The 19,862-nt window shown below is 38.8% G+C and overlaps 1 protein-coding gene and 1 long non-coding RNA gene across 6 annotated transcripts in view; one reads left to right on the top strand and one right to left on the bottom strand.

Annotated features, from left to right (window-relative positions):
• Positions 1 to 19,862, bottom strand: part of LOC137487900 (uncharacterized) — a 1,155,393-nt gene that overhangs the window by 992,751 nt on the left and 142,780 nt on the right. The gene's annotated exons all lie outside the window — the stretch shown is intronic.
• pde11al (phosphodiesterase 11a, like) overlaps positions 1 to 19,862 on the top strand; it is an 82,196-nt gene that overhangs the window by 27,433 nt on the left and 34,901 nt on the right. For 2 of the 5 annotated variants that reach the window (XM_692475.9, XM_073925483.1), the window contains exons 1-4: positions 12,356 to 13,502; positions 14,492 to 14,650; positions 17,374 to 17,463; positions 17,663 to 17,803. In XM_692475.9, coding sequence (XP_697567.3) covers positions 12,729 to 13,502; positions 14,492 to 14,650; positions 17,374 to 17,463; positions 17,663 to 17,803 — 1,164 coding nt within the window. In that variant the 5' untranslated portion in view covers positions 12,356 to 12,728. Of the gene's footprint in view, positions 1 to 12,355; positions 13,503 to 14,491; positions 14,651 to 16,928; positions 17,171 to 17,373; positions 17,464 to 17,662; positions 17,804 to 19,862 lie in introns of those variants that run through there. The other 3 variants (XM_073925482.1, XM_073925481.1, XM_073925484.1) reach the window with 2 other exon arrangements.

The following is a 19,862-nucleotide window of genomic DNA, read 5'->3' as shown; positions in this document are numbered from 1 at the left end:
CATATCCCAGGCTGGACTCTTCGGCAACATCGTTAGGGAGTTCATCCAGGAATTCTCCGTGGTGAGAGCAGTCCATGGTGATAGGGGAAGTCATCTATCAGCTGGCTCGGAAAACTGCTCTTCTCGCTGCCCCTTCTGCTGCGGCTGCTCCCCGCCGAGGGGATCCATCAGCGGCTTCAACATCTTCTCCACTTTCGCTGCCCGCTCCACTGGGCAAACGGCTACGTGCATGCTACATATTAATGGTGTGCAGTGAGGGGTATGAAAGAGTCTGTGTGTGGGGTATTAAGTGTTCATCAGGCTGATAGTCTGAGGGAAGAAGCTCTCCTTCAGCCGGCTGGTGCGTGATCGGATGCTGCGGAACCGTCTTCCTGAGGGTAGCAGAGAGAAAAGTCTATGGCTTGGGTGGCTGGAGTTCTCTTAGCTTTCCTCATGCACCGTCTGGTTTAGATGTCCTGGAGGGAGGGAAGCTCACCTCCTACTACACGTCTAGCAGTTCGCACAATCCTATCTAGGCCTTTGCGATTGCTGCTGGTGCTATTTCCATACCAGGTGGTGATACAGCCAGTCAGGATGCTCTCCACAGTCCAGGTTTAGAAGGCGCGGAGGATGTGGGGGCTCATTCCAAACCTCCTGAGATGCCTGAAGAAGAAGAGACGTTGTTGTGCCTTCCTCAGCACTGCGTCTGTGTGAGCCGTCCATGTCAAATCCTCAGTGATGTGTACTCCAAGAAACTTGAAAGTGCTGACTCTCTCCACTGGTGTCACGTTGATGGTGATGGGGGTGTGCTCTTCTCTCTCCTGAAATCAACCACCAGCTCCTTGGTTTTGCTGATGTTGAGTGAGAGGTGGTTTTCCTTACACCACTGCGTCAGAGTGTGCAACTCCTCTCTGTAGGCCGTTTCATCATTATCTGTGATTAGGCCCACCACCATTGTGTCATCAGCAAATTTAACGATGACGTTGGAGCTGTGTTTGGCTGTACAGTCATGTGTGTACAGAGAGTACAGGAGTGGGCTAAGAACACAGCCCTGTGGAGCACCAGTGTTGAGGATCAGTGTCGATGATGTAATGTTGTTCATTCACCACGGGATCCAGGGAGGAATTTTAAGAGAAATTCTGTTATTTTCAGCTCTTCCTAAGGACGCAGCGTTTTTCCTTAAATCAAGCACAATAATCTGCCAATGGGGTAAGCAAAACCCTATAAATTATCTTGTTTTTCGATTTGTGATAAGATTATTTTGCTTACCCCATTGGGAGATTATTTTGCTTGATTTATGGAAAATCTCACTTTATTTTGGCATATTATTTCCTAAAACAAGACAATATGTTTTGCTTGTCTAGAAAATGCTTCTTGATTTAAGAACCTTTACATATTTGGACTAGAAACAAGACAATAATCTAAGTAAGAAAAGCATTTTTTGCAGTGTAGGGGACGTTGGAAGGTTGTGCTCTTTGTGATGTCAGTGTGCTCAGGCCTTGTCTTGGCAAACTACACATCAGGAGTGTGACAGGCTTGGCTGCTGTGGCGTTTTCCATACTGTCTCCCAAAGTCTGTTTATTACAGACATATGGAGAAGTTCCCTTATGAAGGGGATCGTCCTGGTTACGTATGTAACCCATGTTCCCCAAATAGGGTACATGGGTTAGGGAGTCTCCGGCTGGGAGTTGAGCGATCGGCTCTTCAGCAGGCAAATTCTGAGGACTGACTGATATAGTGCTAATTGGCTCATCAGTTTCAGCTGTGGAGCTAATCTCCGCCAAGTCAATTGCCATTTCCTTGGCCCGTTTTCATATCTTCAGAAAGTGATTGGTCGCCTGAAGCACTCCCAAAGTCTGTTTATTTCAGACACATGTCTCCGCTCCCTATTCGGAGAACGTGGGTTACGTACATAACCAGGACGTTCCCCATCCACGAAGGTAAAGGAGTATTGTAAAGAGTAAAAGTAAAGTAAAGAGGAAGTAAAGAGGCCGAATGGAGGAGGCTTGTTCTTTATTCTAATGCAGATGGTTTGTTTAACTGTTTTCTTGCAAGTAAAGCGTTTAGTTTTTCCACTTACAAAGTCCACCATATTAATAACAAATGCTCTATGGTGTTAAGCAACTGACTCTTAAAGGTAATGCAAGATAAGACTCTGATTAGTTTAATGCATGTGATGCTCAAAAAACACCAATAACTCTTTAAGAGAACAAGCACAACCCTGCTAGACCATGTGCCGGAAAGCAAACCGTATTTTTCCGTCCTTAAAATAGTAAAAGTGGATTAGGACAATGCTTTGGCCCATGAGCTTTAGACTTAGCAATAGTTAAAATAGAGCCCAAGGCCTTCATGGTATCCCAACACAAATCAATTAAGTTAATTTGAATATCTATACAAATTTAAGTGGACTTAACATGAATCAGTTAGGTTGTTTTAAAAAAAAAACTTTAAGAATCGTATCGATTCAGCTCATTTTAATAGTTTAAACAAGCAGCAAAATTATTTCTGCCTTACCCTATTTAACTTTAAATTTAAACTTATCCTTGCTCTTAAAAAAACAAACAGCCTAATTAATTTTGCGTTTCAGGTTATTAAAAAAGGATGCAGACCTATACAGAACAGTCACTGTGAAATTATAATGGAAATACTTTAGAAGATCAATTGTTCATTCAGCTAACTTTAATGTTGGACATTTTTAAAGGCTTGCGTGTCAAATTAATAAATGTTTCATTTTTAATTTAAAGCTTCTAAAATCAAGTCCCTAACTTATCCTTTATGTTCTACAATTGAAACGGCATATGATCTGCCGTGTTCCTGAAAATGCCGCTTCTTGGTTTATTAACAAAAAAAGCAAATGAAATAGGGAAAAAGTATTGAATACAAGAAATTGAACAGATTGAAGAAAGTAGGGTTTAAAAAGGTATGTAAATCCCAAAGCTGAAATCTCTACTTGGTTATCAAGCAGCTCTTCCCTTTGTCAGTGTAAATTAAAACTAGCTGTCCTATACATTACCAAAAGATGAAGATGAAACACAAAAGATGAAGATGGACATTTCAGTGATCCCAAACACCCTCTACTCTTTTTACTCTAACAATCCCATAAAAAAGTTAACAAAACTCTCAGTTGGTTTAAGAAGAAAGTAATTTAACTAAACAAAATATTAGAGTTGTGGGAATATAAATTAATATAATCTATAAATAACTGAAAAGTTGTTTTTAGGGTGTGACGAACCTTAAAATGTCTCGGTTTCCTGAACCCTGTCTGTCTCCGAAGTAATGGAAATTGTCAGTTTCACAGCATGGCTGTATATATTGTCTTCTCAAGTCGGTCAACTTGTCAGACGGTTTCTGTCTTTTGCTGGGCAGGTTTCTTACACCTATATGCCGGTTATCATATGAACTCCAATACTGAATTTGCAGGCTTTGTTTAGCCATCTTCCCTCCTCCTAAAAACACATTATAGACAGAACAGCTTTGTCTTAATTCAGACTTGTCATAAAACTTGCAGATTGCAGACCTCCAGTAGGCTTTTGCAGACACATGGACTTCTCAAAGACGCTGTATGACTGCAGATTAGTCAACATGTCTCAATAAAGGAATTCTGCTTGTTTCGAGTCTCCTGGACAGGGATCTCTCTTCTTTCATCATTTATTTTTTACAACAATAGATAAGACCAACACAACCATCAAGATTTTTACATTTACATTTAGTCATTTAGCAGACGCTTTTATCCAAAGCGACTTACAAATGAGGACAAGGAAGCAATTTACACAACTAAGAGCAACAATGAATAAGTACTAAAGGCAAGTTTCAGGTCAGTAAAGTCTAAGAAGGGAAGTATTAGTAGGTTTTTTTTGTACAGTTAGTGTGATATTCAAAGAGGCCATTGCAGATTAGGAAGTAAAGTGGAGACAGACTAAATAGTTGACTAAATAGTTTAAACTGTTTTAAAGTATGGGTGAACGAAACACACCTGTACAATGCTTAAAAAACAAGTATTAATTGTATTACAAAGTATTTTAACTTAAGTAACGTAAGTTGTCACATAAGGGTCTGGGACAACAGAGGTGAGGATCTACATGCAGTTTATTTATAGGCTAGTCAGGCAGTTCATGGTCAAAACGGAGGCAAACTTGAGCATACAGAATACCTATAGTGTAGTGAAAAGCAGGCAAAGGGCAACAAAACAACAGGAAGAATAAACAAAACAAAGGTCAAAAACACAGTAAGACACGTCAAGAATAACACTTACATGATGCTTTAAACAGAAGCAAGACTCAGCAAAGTTTGAGTGTGTGCTGTTTTTATGGTCGATTTAATCAGTCCATCTGAGGAAATCAGGAACTGGTGTGTCTGATGTGCATGATGGGAGTTGTAGTTCATAATGTGGCAATCTGCACCAGATCTGCACAGACTAGTTTACTGGTGATCGTGACAATCGTGACATTGTATCAAAAAGTATACATTTGAGTACACATTTCAGGAATTTAGTTCCTTCTCTTTGTTATTTCATTGTTTTTTTTTCATTTCACAATTTTTTTATTCATTCATTCATTTTTTTCAGCATTGTCTCTTTATTAATACGAGGTCGCCACTGCGGAATGAATCACCAACATATCCAGCACGTTTTCTCATTCACACTCATACACTCCGAACAATTTAGCCTAACCAATTCACCTGTACCGCATGTCTTTGGACCTGTGAGGGAAACCAGAGCTCTAACCTGTGACCTTCTTGCTGTGAGGTGACAGCACTACCTACTGCGCTACTGCGTTGTTACAAATTTTTAAATTTTCTTTTTATTGTGTTTTTGTTTCATGCGGTACAGGTGAATTGGGTAGACTAAATTGTCCATAGTGTATGAGTGTGAATCAGTGTGTATGGATGTTTCCCAGAGAGGGGTTGTAGCTGGAAGGGCATTCGCTGCGTAAAACGTGCTGGATAAGTTGGTGGTGGATTCCGCTGTGGCGACCCCAGAATAATAAAGGGACTAAGCCGAAAAGAAAATGAATGAATAAATGTTTTATGACAAAACATTTTAAATTCACAAATCCTCTGCAGCTCTTCTCTTACAAAACCCCAGTTGTAATACACCATGTTTTGAATAACAATTAATAACTTTCTGGTTATAATTTAGAATAGTATGGAGCAAAATAATAAAATTGATATGATAAACAAGTTAGGTCAAATGTAAACTAGGAGTAATCAAAATGTACTTTTTACAGAAAATGTGCAATATAGATTTAAATACTAGCTACAATTTTTATTATGCAGTTTGTTGCTGGTAATGGACAGCAATTTCTAGATAGAACCAGCAATGCACTTTCATGGTGAAAAAAAAATTATAGAAACTTTAATGATCTTAATTTCTGATCTTAATTTCTATTAACTTGCATTATAAACCTTAAAAAGTGTTTAGTGGTAGTTACATAATGATTTTATCATCTCTCACATCATACATTACATTAAACATTTAATACATTCTGTTGTTTCTGTAAATCAGGGGTCTCAAACTCGCGGCCCGCAGGCCATTTGCGGCCCTCAGTGCAATATTTTGTGGCCCGCGCCGACCGCTGTACACTGACAGAATCAGCGGAGCGGGAAGAGAGAGCGCTCCCCGCTCCGCTGATTCTATCCGTACACAGCGCGCTTGTCACTCAATGCGCGTTGTCGCGCGCGTTCTGATCAGCTGTGTTGTCGCGCGCGTACTCAAGAGCGGTGTTATCGCGCGCCTACTGAAGTGCGGGACCGAGGGTGTGTCACGTCGCGGGGGCACTTTTGATCATTTTGGAAGGGCACTTTCTATGGAAGACTAAAAAGGGCATGTGCTCTGCACAGGTTGAGTCCTATGTGTGCACGTGCCTGAGATTGTGTTGATATTATAGGTAGATACAGACTGGTACAGACTGATGTGACTGGAGTGGGGTGGGGGTGTTTTATTTATACATATATACGCCTTTTTTTAGGTGAGGGAATGGAAGTTTTGAGTGAGTTCCCCCACTTTTTTCCCTAGGACTTCAATAAGTCAAAGTACAGGTCTAGACTTAATGATGATCATCTTCAAGCCATACTGAGGGTCTCAACTGCTTCCGCTCTAAAGCCAAATGTGGTTCAGATTTGTGAGAAGAAGCGCTGTCAAGTCTCTGGCAGCAAGAAGTAGGCAAAAGATGCCATGTTCAGAAGAACTGTTCATAATCTTCACTCAATGTTCTATTAATGTTCAGGACACTTCATGTTCATAAGAAATAATTAAAACTGTTAATAATGACATTTGAGGACTTTTTTTTTGTGAAATCCCTTATGCAGCCCAGCCTCACCCAGACTTTGCCTAGGTAAAGCCACTAGATGCCCCAGGTAAATTGAGTTTGAGACCCCTGCTGTAAATGAACACTCCTAAGAAAAACTCCAACTCGCTATTTTATGAAACTGCCCCATGGTGTTATCAAAAAGTGAACACACAGATCGATATTATTCCGTGGCACAGCCAACTGCTTGCCAAGCATTTCCTCAGGCCAAGCCTTATTTATAAGGCTGCTTTGAACAATATATTCAGTATTACACCTTTAATTGGGATCCTCTGAGGGCCTTGTCAAAGATTTCGACGAAAGCTGGGATTTAGCACACATGCCAAACTTAAGTTCAGTGACCAATTACCATCCTCCTCTTCAGAGAGGTTGCTGTACTACATCTTTTCCTGTTGTATTATAAATGTAACGCAGTGATGCTTCTCCCTCGGTTGCTTGTTAATACTCAGCTATGGAGAACAGGTTTCATTAGCCTGTGTCAGAACATTCTGCTGTGGGCCATTAGAGGCAGTTTTAACCGTCAAGTCTGCAGCAGTGCCTCATCTTATTAATGAGCATCAACAGGTATAAGCTACACACACCAGCAACCATTTAAATGTGCTAATGTGATTAACCTATCAAGCTCAGAGGATCACCATGGAAGTTTTTCTTTGAAATTCAGTATTCACAGTAGTAAGTTTTAAATATAGTTTATTGAAGATCTGTCTGCATATTACACATCAGTGGATGAAAGTTTGATGTTACTTAATGTAAATGCATTGCGTGGTAAGGTTCATTCCAGTATGGTACAGTACGGTTCGGTATGGGTCAGCTTTATCATGGTTGTATCTTCACTGTCAAATAGTACTCTTTTGACATTACATGTATGTACAACAGTAAGTTTCAATCTCATTCTCACTCAAAGAAAAGCCATATGGGTCGTTCATATATCACATGAGAAACAAAACAGATGTAACCTATCAGTCTAAAGCCTGGTTTATACTTTTGCATCAAGTGATCGGCGTGACCCACGGGTCATGCAGTGCATGTACATATACTTCTGCATGCTGTTTATGTTGCTTTGCAGTAAAACTTCAGAAATGTAGGTGTTTATGTTCCTCTGTGTCGAGTCTCTTTACTGGTGTTTTGTTTTTTCTGAACGCTACCTTAATGTACAAGTGGCTCAAACTTGTTTATTTTGAAGCAGGAATCGGCGGATGTGCAACAACTTTAATCAAAATGGAAACACAAAACAAAAGATTTCATCTGGAGCTGCTTCAAGGGACTCTACACTTATAAACATTCGCTCCATCTGGCCCGCATGGCTCTCACCTCCTCCCACACTCTTTAGCATTGCAAAGCTGACCAATCATAGAGCTTGGGCCAATTGCTCTAACAAAGATGCTAAAGACCATGGCCTCTAGCTTCTGTGGCTAGAGCACCTTTTGAGGTCAGAGGAGTGAGGCTTACCAGCCTAGCACTTCGCTGTCTGGCCTCTGTTACACGAATGCTTTATATACATAAGTAATAAACTGCAATGGAATGTCTTTTAAACGCTTTGTGGCACTGTACTGTACTTCCATTAAAGAGATCTGAATCCGTGGTAAAAAGAAGTATGTGAATTGAATTATGCTAATCTCACGTCTCTGCTACTAATTTGAAAACATTACTTATAACAATAACAAAGGAATGAAAAATAATCAACTGAGGTTTAAGGCTTAATGTATAATATAGAGTATTATGATAAAGCTTCTTGTCCAGGAACACAAAGATGAGAATGACAGCATACAAAGTCTTCAATAACACACTTGATCTGAAATAAAAGGCAGGAAAAAACATGTACATGAAACAATATCAGACAACTAACTGAGGAAACGGAGGGACTAAATAAACAATACAATGTATTGCTTAACTGGGACTGCTTCAGAACGAAATAATGGGCAGAAACGAAGCAGAAAAGTAAAATTTTGCCCCACTCCTGGTTTAGGCACAATGTTGCCTGTACAGTGCTCCAAATGTGTTGGAGGAAGAGAAAGTTATTTGGAGGAGGATGTGAAAAACGGAGATAAAGAGATGACAGGAGGAACCAGTGTGCTCATGATGGTGCAAAAAGCCAGAGATGATCCAGGATCAGGAGGAGCAGACAGGGCCCAAAAGATCAACTATGATAATGGCCAACTGTGGGAGTCAAAGGAGGAAAGACTCATTTGGAGATGTGGTAGACTCCACCAGGGAATCAATTGACAGAGACAAAGATGATCATGTTTGAACCCAAGCTGAAGATGAGGGTACTGAGAGCTAGGGTAAAGCACAGACCTGGAGGGCCAAGATGGTGGTGACAGCTCAAGTAACTGAGGCAGGGGGAATGATCTGGTAGACCACAGTGAAGCTTGAGCAACTGAAGAGCAAGTGGAGCTGGAGTGAGGGTAAAGTCCAACTGAGCCAGATGGATGGAAGGTTGAGTTGCTGCTAGAAGTGTAGAGTCCCAATATGGGGGACAGGATAACAATTCCATTCAATATCTTTATTTCTATAGCATTATTTACAATGTAGATTGTGTCAAAGCAGCTAAACTTAGAAGATTATAATAGATTGAAACTGTGTCAGTCCAGTTGTCAGAGTTGAAGTTCAGTTTAGTTCAGTGTGTGGTTTAATTTTCACTGCTGAAGTCCAAACACTGAGGAGCAAATCCATTGATGCCCAGCTCCACAAGTCCCAAACCATACAAGCCAGTGGCGACAGTGGCGAGGAAAAAAACTTTACCAATTGACAAAAGTAAAGGAAAAAACATTTAGAGAATCCAGGCTCAGCTGGGCATGATTATTTCTCCTCTGGCCAAACTTCTTGTGCAGAGCTGAAGTCTAGGCGCTGGAGGCTGGAGATTGCTGGACGTCCATTGTGGTGAAGCTGCAGGTGTGAGAGAACACCGGCTGGTGTACAGGCTGGCCCTTCAGGATCAATGCGAAGACTCGTCTGTCACTTACAGGAATGCTCTTCACTCCTCCATGACCCCCACAACAGTTGCTCAGGATATGGCCTGCTCTAGGATTATGGAAATCTCGGGAATAATAAAAACATACTTACATAAGCATAGATGCCATTCAAATTAGATTGTCTTTTGGGAAGTGTTCCAGGCTCCAGTTGCCCAAAATAATGCAGACTAACAATCCTTTAAAGCAGGGGTGTCCAAACTCAGTCCTGGCATCCCGGTGTTTTGCATAGTTTAGCTCCAACTTTCTTCAACATGGCTCCCTGGAAGATTCTAGGATGCCAAGAAAGCGCTTGATTAGCTGGATCAGGTGTTTTTAATTGGGGTTGCAACTAAAATGTGCAGAAGACTGGCCCTCCAGAACCGAGTTTGGACACTTGGCTTTTGTGTTTTATGTGTATGCTAAAGCAAAGAGATGTGCCTATAATCTAGTTTTAAACTGACAGAGTGTGTCAGAGTGTGTCTCCCGCTTTCATTTCTGATTCTAACGAAGGGAGTGATTTGTTTGTAAATGAATCACCATTGTGAACGACTCGTTCACTTAGCCAACAATATTACAGTTGCTAGCATTGCAGCATCTTGTTGTCATATTTCATTCACATTGTTTGCTTAGTTTATTCAACAAAGCTAGCATGAGCCTAGTATTTATTGCGAGTTGGGGCTACTTTGCCTTATGGTCAGTGCGGTAAGAGACTGTATTATCATCAATATGCCTTCTTGTTTAGCACCAAAGTTCATAACATACAAAATCGTGAAAACAAAATCTTACCTACAGTATATTAAATGTGATGCCTTTACGCTTTGTTTTCTTTGTTTGCTTGTTTCTACACCCGTACACAGCGCTAAAGTCCAACATCTTCAGATTGGCTTTAGTCTTGACTAGTGCGGTTGAATGACGTTTGCCCTGGGAGCACCATATTAGTGTGGCAGCACTATCGACACATGCTCAGGGACCGTATGCAATATCTAGTGTATCTAGTATCTATGCTTCAAGCAGAAGAGCTTGATGGCTGAGATATCTATGTGATTGAAGGGGAAAATAAAAAAAAGACCAAAAAAAAAATCGTATGGAAGGAAATTTTCCTGAAAAACATTAAACAAAATTGTGGACAAGGAAAGAAATACATAAAATGAGACTATACTTAGTGGTATGACTGAGGATCTGAAGACACAATATAAATACATAAACTGGCACATGGTAAATGATGACAGGAAACAGACTGAATAAGTCAGACTGATGACAAATAGAAATATATGATCTGTTGAAACAGCAATACTGATTACATGAATCTGATGTAGCGTTCATTCCACAGGTCAGTCTTATATAATACAAGTTTGTCTGATTGTCTGCTGAGATTCTTATTGAGTTTCTGCTGAGAATGTTGTCTGAATCATTTCAACTATTGGAATCATTTCTTTGTGAAGCTGATCAATGAGTTTGGAAATATGTCTGCATTCAAAAATATAGGCAAAAATACAAGGATGGTGATTGATATATTTTTTAATTATTCATAATAATACACGCTCTTTGTCAGTTGGTTGAGAAGCAATTACTTAATACAAAATAAGTACTTAAGAGAGACCATGTGATTTTTGGAGCCCTTGTCTTTGTTTACAATACTATCTTTTGTTACTTTGCAATAAACTGTAAATGTCTTTGCTTCTGAATCACTCAAAGCCAAAAGTCAAGTGTATATAATTCTGTATACAGTAAAGAGCACTTAACATGTCTTCAGTACCAAAACAATTTTCTCTATTACAAATAATACATTTATATGAGACCAAAAATTGTCTATTAAATAAACCCAATACAAGATATTTTATATTCTAGAATAATGCAAAGCAATAATATAATATTTATAATATAATACAATATATAAATATAATATAATATAAGGCGTTGCGGTGGCGCAGTGGGTAGCACGTTCACCTCACAGTAAGAAGGTGGCTGGTTCAAGCCTCTGCTGGGTCAGTTGGCGTTTCTGTTTGGAGTTTGCATGTTTTCCCCATATTTACGTGGGTTTCCTCCGGGTGCTCCGGTTTCCCCCACAAGTCCAAAGACATGTGGTAATCTAAATTGTTCGTAGTGTATGTGTGAATGAGTGTGTGTGGATGTTTCCCAGTGATGGGTTGCGGCTGGAAGGGCATCCACTGCATGAAACATATGCTGGATAAGTTGGCGGTTTGTTCCACTGTGATGACCCCAGATAATAAAGGGACTAAGCCGAAAAGAAAATTAATGAATTAATATAATATAATATAATTAAAACATAATATGTGTTTTCGTATAAGATTATGCATAAGATTAGATGAATTTTCTACAAATAACTTTACATTAAGTAAATTTATTGCCATTTTCCATTCAATATTTACCAACTTCAGAGAAGAAAATTGCTCAATGTTGATCCCAGATTAATTTGCTGTAAATCTAATCACAGTTTTTTCAGTTACACTTAGTAATGATCTGTCTCACCTGAAATCCTTGTCCAAGTCAACAAGAGTGTGTTCAAAAGCATGCCATTATCACATAATAATGTATTTACTTGTTTATGTTTTATGATGTTTTAATGACTTTTTAATATTGCTATAGCAAGGACATAAGTGGGATTTCTAGTGTATGATATTAAAAATGTATACCTTCAGTGTCATTTTGGTGTCTGCCAAATGGGCATATTGCTGTACTGTTTTTATTGTCATGCTGATTTGAAGAAGTGTTTGGTTCAGCACCATAGCCCAAGACAAATTTCCCTATAGCAACAATAAAGCAGTACTATTTAAATATTAAATTCATAATGACTGTTCTCTGTGTAAAGAGGAAACAATGGGCTATTCATCCATTTGGAATACACATATTGTGGACAGGCTTAGATTAAAGGGATTCTTTAATGACAAACGAAAGCAGTCATAATTTTCAGACTGGGGTTACTTCAAAAGCCTTTAGCTCATTAGTGCTTAATGAAATAAAAGAATATATTGGAACCCCCCCCCCTTCTCTCTCTCTCTCTCTCTCTCTCTCTCTCTCTCTCTCTCTCTCTCTCTCTCTATCACACACATTGGCGCACACACGCACGCATATTTAAGCAGGCGTGATGATGAATACACCACATAAAAAGACTTTGGTAAACTACCAGTAGACACAAAAAGAAACATCCAGTTTCAGTCACAGACACAAACCATTCTTTTTTTGATTTCAGGTTTATTTAGGTCCCTCCAAGAGGAGATCTGTTTTACCTGCCGAACATCTAATTGCTTTTATTTCACTGCGCATCAACTGTAGGCTGTTGAATCATTTATTTTCAGCGTTCAACTCCTGAAGCTTCATAAAGCTTCATAAAAATTCTCCGTGTGAGGAGGAAGGTAGGAGAGCAGTGATATGTCAAATGGATGTGTAAAGTGTGTGCAGCATCACAGCGAGCTGCGTGTTACTGTACAAGACTCCACAACACTTCTTCTGTGGAGGCTTTTCGGCAATCGACATGACAACTTTTGATTTTTCCGAGGTGGAGGCATTTTTGGATTGCCATCCGGAGCTTTTTGAGGAATATCTCGTCAGAAAGGGAAAATGTGACAGCCTGAGCAGGTGGCTGAAAGAGCATCAGCCGTCCAAAACCTCTCCGGCGGAGGAGAAACGCGGGGTCGCGAGGGATCCATTCTGGCCCACGAACCCTGATGGATTAAAGCGCAGATCGTCCCACATGGAGCTTCGAAAGAACTTCGCCCGGTCCAAAGCGATGACGGCGCACCGGACCTACGACGAGCACGTCAGTCTCACGGCTCACGAGTCCCAGTCGAGCATGCGGCGGCGCGCGCTCCTGCGGAAAGCCAGTTCGTTACCGCCGACCACCGCGCACATCTTGAGCGCGCTGCTCGAGTCCCGAGTGAACGTGCCTCAATATGCCTCCAGCGCCATTGACTACAAATACCGACTCAAAGAGTCCAACGAAAGGGAGTTCTTCCTTGAGCTGGTTAAGGACATTTCGAACGAACTTGACATGACGAATCTAAGTTACAAGATACTTATCAATGTTTGCATTATGGTGAACGCAGACAGGTGTTCGCTTTTCCTGGTGGAGGGACCTTCTCATAAGAGGACACTCGTGTCCAAGTTTTTTGATGTGCACTCGGGTACTACAGTGCGACCCTCTTCCAGCACTCTTGACTCGAATGAGGTGCAGGTTCCGTGGGGAAAAGGCATCATAGGTTATGTAGCAGAACACGGAGAAACCGTCAACACACCGAACGCATACGAGGTAGAACTACGACAAATAATACACAGCTGCGTATTCTGGGGAGCTTGAGGGGGTTTATCCAAAGGGATAAAAAGGGTATGGTCAATTTAAGAACGTAGCTTTCAAAGGGTCTTTAAGCACTAGTAAATAATAAAAGTTAGTTTACAGTTAGACACTGCGTATTTAACATGTCACCAAATAGGTTTATGAATAGGCTAAATGAACGTCATACTACACTGTAAAAAATGCAGGCTTTCACACAATTCATTCATGTCGTCTAAACACAAAAAAAATGATTAAGTTAACACTTTTTAACAAATTTATGTGGATTGAACATAAGTTTTCCCTATGAAATCTCAAGAATTGTGTTGATTCAGCTTATTTTAAATAAGTAATTTGAACGAGCAAATACATATCTCCAGCCAAGGCTTTGAATCGCTGCATGATTATTTTGACTATAGTCAAAAGATACAAACACATCAAATTTCTAGATAACAGCTCCCTCATTTTTAAATACACCTTACCAGTTGTACACACACATCATTATAGCATATCCATGGGCAAGCTGTCCCTATATGTGGTCAGAGAAGATCCATTAACGCAGTGCGAATGTGATAATATACCATATAGCAGTCAGATGAAAGGCCAGTGGCAATGAATACAGTTTGTTCCCAATACTCAGAAATCTGAATAATCCCATAACATGTTACAAGGTAGTAATGATTTATTTCATCTTCCTTAATGATATAAAGTCATATTTAAACTGAAACAAATAATATTTTCCCCATATCGTATTGAATTATATTTGAATTGCTGTAAATGACTTATAGATAAGAACATTTGCAAGAATAGTCTTTAAAAACAACAAAATAAATCACTAATAAATCAAAGCACATCTCAATTACAGTATATATCAGTTATTTCCCAACACATCATTTTCTTTAATAGTACTTTGAAAAAAAATACATATTAACTTTTGCATCCAACTACAATGTTCCTCTATTATCTAGGACCATCGGTTCAGTGATGAAATTGACAAGCTGACAGGCTATAAGACTCAGTCCATTCTGTGTATGGCCATCCGCAACAGTGACGGTGAAGTCATCGGCGTAGTGCAGGCCATCAACAAGAACCCCAGTGGAACACCATTTACAGAGGACGATGAAAAAGTAAGTCCTGTACTTCTTTTCTCTTGGCTACATTCATGCTGGTGTTACATTCAAAAGATCTGCTCCATCTGCTGGATTCACACCTTATTACCTTCTCTAGATGCCTATTACTATTGTGCCCAAACTTTTGCTGGTAATGAAACTCCAGAGTGTGAAGGTATTTGCTGCGCTAAGTCAGTAGAGATCTATAAATTAACACCTTAGCGAATATCCTGCTATTCTGGAGTAGAAACAGACAAGCAGTTATAAGTTCAGAAAATTAGACATTTAGATTGGAAGACTGGCCATGGTCATTTTGCACACGCACTGAACAACTGCATAAATCAAAGCTAGATCTGTTATATTGTTTGCTTGCTACCAATAATTTTGTAAAGCTGTTCGCACTGAGTAATTAAATAGTGAACAGACCAGGCATTTGAATCACATATACCTCAGAATCGATACTAAAGTTTCAGTAAAGAAGATTCAGAGCTGCAAGCTCTGAGCTCAAGTCAATCTGTACCCGCACATCACATTCCTTTACTTTCATCGCTGCTTCAAAACATCTCTCTATAGATAGTGATTAATAGCACAGCATTTCTCTTCAGAATTATTTATGCCAAGCAGCCCTGAAAGCAGATACAGACCGTGCTGTTATAAAAGCCCTAGAAATACAAAGAAGCAAAACTGATGTTCTGCTTCTGCTGTTTTTCTTCTCCCAATATTACTTTTCCCTTATGAATATTGACCGTATTCTTTACGTAAAAGCAGACACATCCATTGGAAAACTATCCATTACATTTCAGTCTCAATCACATGATTTTTAGACATTAAAGACAGCTTGTTATGCTGGTTGTTATTGTAAACTAATATTTTTTATTATATTATTCCACTTTTAATGTATAGTCTAACACACGTGTTTGTAGAGCAAGTAGTTTGACATTTTTTCATCTTTTTTCTATGAGTAACTGAATTGGAAGTTCTAAAACAATGAAAAAAATCAATCAAACTTTCACATTGGGCTGATAAACAATGTATTGAATTGTGATAAAATTTATGTCAATAGCAATGATAAGCTCTGGACGTTTTTACTCTATATTGATCTAAGAACCACTCACACAGCAGAAATGAGTAATTAGGGTAATTACATAAGGATAACAATGGTTTGTTCTGTAGAATATCGAAAATAAAATTAGCCTTAGGGGCTTTTATTCTAGCCAAAATAAAACAAATCAGACATTCTCCTGAAGAAAATATATTATCAGATATTCTGTGAAAATTACCCTGCTCTGTTAAACATAATTTGGGAAATATTTAAAAAAGAAAATTTAAAGGGGAGCTAATAATTCTGACTTCAACTGTATGATGTTATCGTTTAATATGGAAAATATTATAAAGATTGGATTTTTGCCATATCGCTCAGCCCTACTTCCACATTGTAGAATAAGGTCAATACAGCACATAAAAGCATCACTAAAACTGTAGTTTTTTTTTTTTTAAAGTGATTATGTATGCTAGTGAAAACCTAAATTTGGAGGCTAATCTTGACAAATTATATCCTCAAAAATTATATGTTTCTTAAACTTACATATTTATTGTCTTCATCTTCTGTATTGTAACAAATATTTTAAATTATTTTAAAACACTCTGCATGACAAATACATTGAATTATGTGGCTATTTATATTTTTTGGTTATTGATTTGTCAGAGTAGGTTTATTTTTAAAACAATACATGAACTGGCTAACTAACAAAATTATGCTGAAACTAACATGTTCGACAGAATATAATTATACTGATTAGGTCTGTGCGATTTTTGATTTTTGATCATTTTAACAGATATTGCTATTTTAATTTGATTTGCAATTTAATTTTGTAGTCAAGCTTCAGCTTAATTTTCTGTATTGTAGCTTCTTACTGATAAAATACAGTTAGTCTTAGTTAAACTGAACTGAAAAGATATTAACATACTTTTATTCAAATTTGTTTATAATTTTTAGAAATTGTACATTATACTACAAACAGTAGTGATTTATAGCGTTTTCTCCTGGTGCCTTCATGATGTTTTTTTCATATGGTGTAATAGCTGCAAACAACTCTGAAATTGTACTTTGCTGTTGCTAGCTACTAGATTGAGTTTCACTAGCAATAATTTTAGTTTACTTTTTAAGCAAGACAGTCCTCATATAGTTGCCTGTGGTGCTTTTTTAGGTGCTGGTTGTTGTATTTCCTTGTGCCGTGGCAATAATTCTGCGTAAGCTCTTACACGCGACCTGTTTTTGTTTGATGTCTGTGATTTCGAAACCAAAATATTCCCATAATAATGACATGCTGTTTTTCATTAATATGAATTAATCTATTAAGGCTTCTGAAACGGCAGATGCCATCATCCCACTTGTCTGTGTTTTCCTGTTTCTTTGTTTTATTGTGGGCTTTCGGCATAGTTTGATTGTGCAATTTTGATTGGGCAGAATAAACATGTGTTCACTCAATTGGATAGTAAGACTGTCACACACAGACGGCAGTCATGCATTGGCTCTGGGTGGGGGAACTTACATAATACATACATATTTCATATCGCAGCCTCTTGTAATTAGCTAATTGCTTTGTTTGAAATCGTGATTCAATTTTGATTAATCCCACAGACATAATACTGATCCTAACATTCTACTGAATATCTCTTTTCTCTCATGATTATTCATCAACATGTCTGAAGCTTTGAAGGCATCATGCTTCTCTCTACAGGTGCTGCAAATGTATCTGCCATTCTGCGGAATATCGATCTCCAACGCCAAGCTCTTCTCCGAATCCCGCAAGGAGTATGAGAGAAGCAGAGTGAGTCAAGACCTGCTGAATAAAACTCAAAAATTCTAAATCTGCCTCTAGACTTCCGAGCGTAAGACAGTGTTGCTTGATTTTGTGAGCTAGTTTACAATTCTCAGGTCTCAAGGTTTCAAATATTTAATGATGTGGTCCACAGCTTGAAGGCCTGGTTTTCTGAATGCATTTCGAGTTGTTGCTGTTGTTTCTCAAGGCCCTGCTGGAGGTGGTGAATGATCTGTTTGAGGAGCAGACGGACCTAGAGAAGATAGTGAGGAAGATCATGCAGCGTGCACTGACATTGCTGCAGTGTGAACGTTGCTCAGTGCTTCTGCTGGAAGACATCCACTCCCCAGTAAGATCGCTTCAATCTTTTCTACCAAGATTATAGTCCTCTATGTGTTTTCATTCTTCCATTTCACATTGCTAAGTGGACCATCTTCTCATTGTTATCACATAAGCACATTTATAATAATTGCAATGAATTGTCAGGTGATAAATGTATTTAAAAAAAGTAGAAATAATGAAATAGCTGAAATGTGTTGTTGCTATTGAGAACAACGCTGCTGTTCATTCAAATGGATGTCTTCACATTTTCCTGGAGGGCCTCTGTTTAGCAGAGTTAAACCAAAGTCCCTTTTAAGAAAAGTCTGTTCACTGTTCACATCCAAGGCAAAGCAAGTTTATTTATATAGCACATTTCATACACAAGAATAAAAGAAACAAGAAAATAAAAGCAATGTATAAAGTAATTAAAAACAAAGAAAAACTAAATGTGTTGAAGCAGGTTGTAAAAGAATGAAAAGGAAAAGAAACACAATGCGATCTGTCAAATGTAGCACAGTGCTAAATCAGTAAAGGCACAGCTAAACAGATGTGTTGTCAGTCTTGAATGTACCTACTGTAATGTTGGAGAACATCTCATCATTTCTGGAAGCTAGTTCTAGTAGTAGGGGGTGTAGTAGCTGAAGGCCGATTCATCCTGCTTTGACAGAACTCTTGGAATTTCTTATTTACTTGATCCTAATGATGTGATTGATCTGTTAGGTTTGTATTCAGTGAGCCAATCTGTAATATATTGAGGTCCTAGGCCCTTTAGTGATTTATAAACGAGTAGTAATACTTTAAAATCTATTCTGAATGGATCTGGGAGCCAGAGTAAAGACTTGAGGACAGGTGTGATGTGCTTTGATTTCCTGGTTCTGGACAGAATCCTGGCCACAGCTTTCTGAATGAGCTGCAACTGTCTGACTGTCTTTTGGGGAAGGCCCATTATGAGTCCATTACAGTAATCCACCCTGCTGCTGATAAAAGCATGAACAAATTTCTCTAAGTCCTCACTTGAAACAAAACATCTAATTCTTGCAGTGTTTTTGAGATGATAGTATGCTGATTTTGTTACTGCTTTGACATGACTCCTGAAACTCATATCTGACTCCAGAATAAAACCAAGATTCTTGATCTTATTTACTTATTTTTTATCCAGGACCAAATTTCCAGCCAGATAATTTGAGGAATTATAAACTGCTTGCAGAACTCTCAATTAAGTGACATTTTTCACATCAGCAACAAAATCTAAAAAGACAAAAACAAAACAAAAGACCCCCCATTACTATTGTTGCTTAAGGCCCTAATTACATTTAAAACACATAATTTCCTGTTTGTTCCAGCTATTGTGAATATGCAAAGGTTGCACCTGCACCAATGCCCTTTGTTTAAATGGGAATTAAAGAATGCAGCTAGAAACTTTTTGGAAAGAGACAAAGACCGGTGGACTATACTGGAGGGACACAATATGTGATGGAATGTGCTGTGATGTTTTTCTCCTGTCAAAATCAATGCAGGCACGCAGAAGTCCACAGATGACAGGGCTTGCCTTAACAGAAAATCAAATCTGTACAGACCCCTACCCACACAGAACTGTGTGGCTATAAAGACAGACAATTGGCTTTTTCGACTGGAAGGCAGGACTTTCTATGCTCTGGTGGCTATATTAAGCGCTGCACTTTTCCCCATTCTCAGTAATGCCAGTGAAATTTGATTTTGTATGTCTATATTCTTTAGTTTAACTTCAGATAAACACCTAAAACATCACTAATCTAGGTCTTCAGACCCCCTAGTGCTGTTTCTCTAGAGCTGCTTTTGCAATGTTTGAGCTTAAATGTTTACTGCTTAAAAATAATTTTAAATTTAGCACACCACCCATGATGCAAAGAATTCTGGCCCAGATTTGGCAAAAAGCTGGAACAACAGGCAATCATGTGGCACTGGCATACAGCATGTGGTCCAAACATGGACTGGATTTGGCAGAGGTGGCATCTTTAAAGCGGCACACAAGACTTGGGCCACAAGTCAAATATACAGTAGTATTTAGCCCTGATGTTAAAAATGTATATGTGAGCCATATAAGTTTG

The sequence above is a fragment of the Danio rerio genome, chromosome 16 (assembly GCF_049306965.1).
Source record: "Danio rerio strain Tuebingen ecotype United States chromosome 16, GRCz12tu, whole genome shotgun sequence".
Lineage (NCBI taxonomy): Eukaryota > Metazoa > Chordata > Actinopteri > Cypriniformes > Danionidae > Danio > Danio rerio.
Note: the sequence above shows the minus strand (reverse complement) of the source record. Positions and strands in the feature narration are given on the sequence as shown.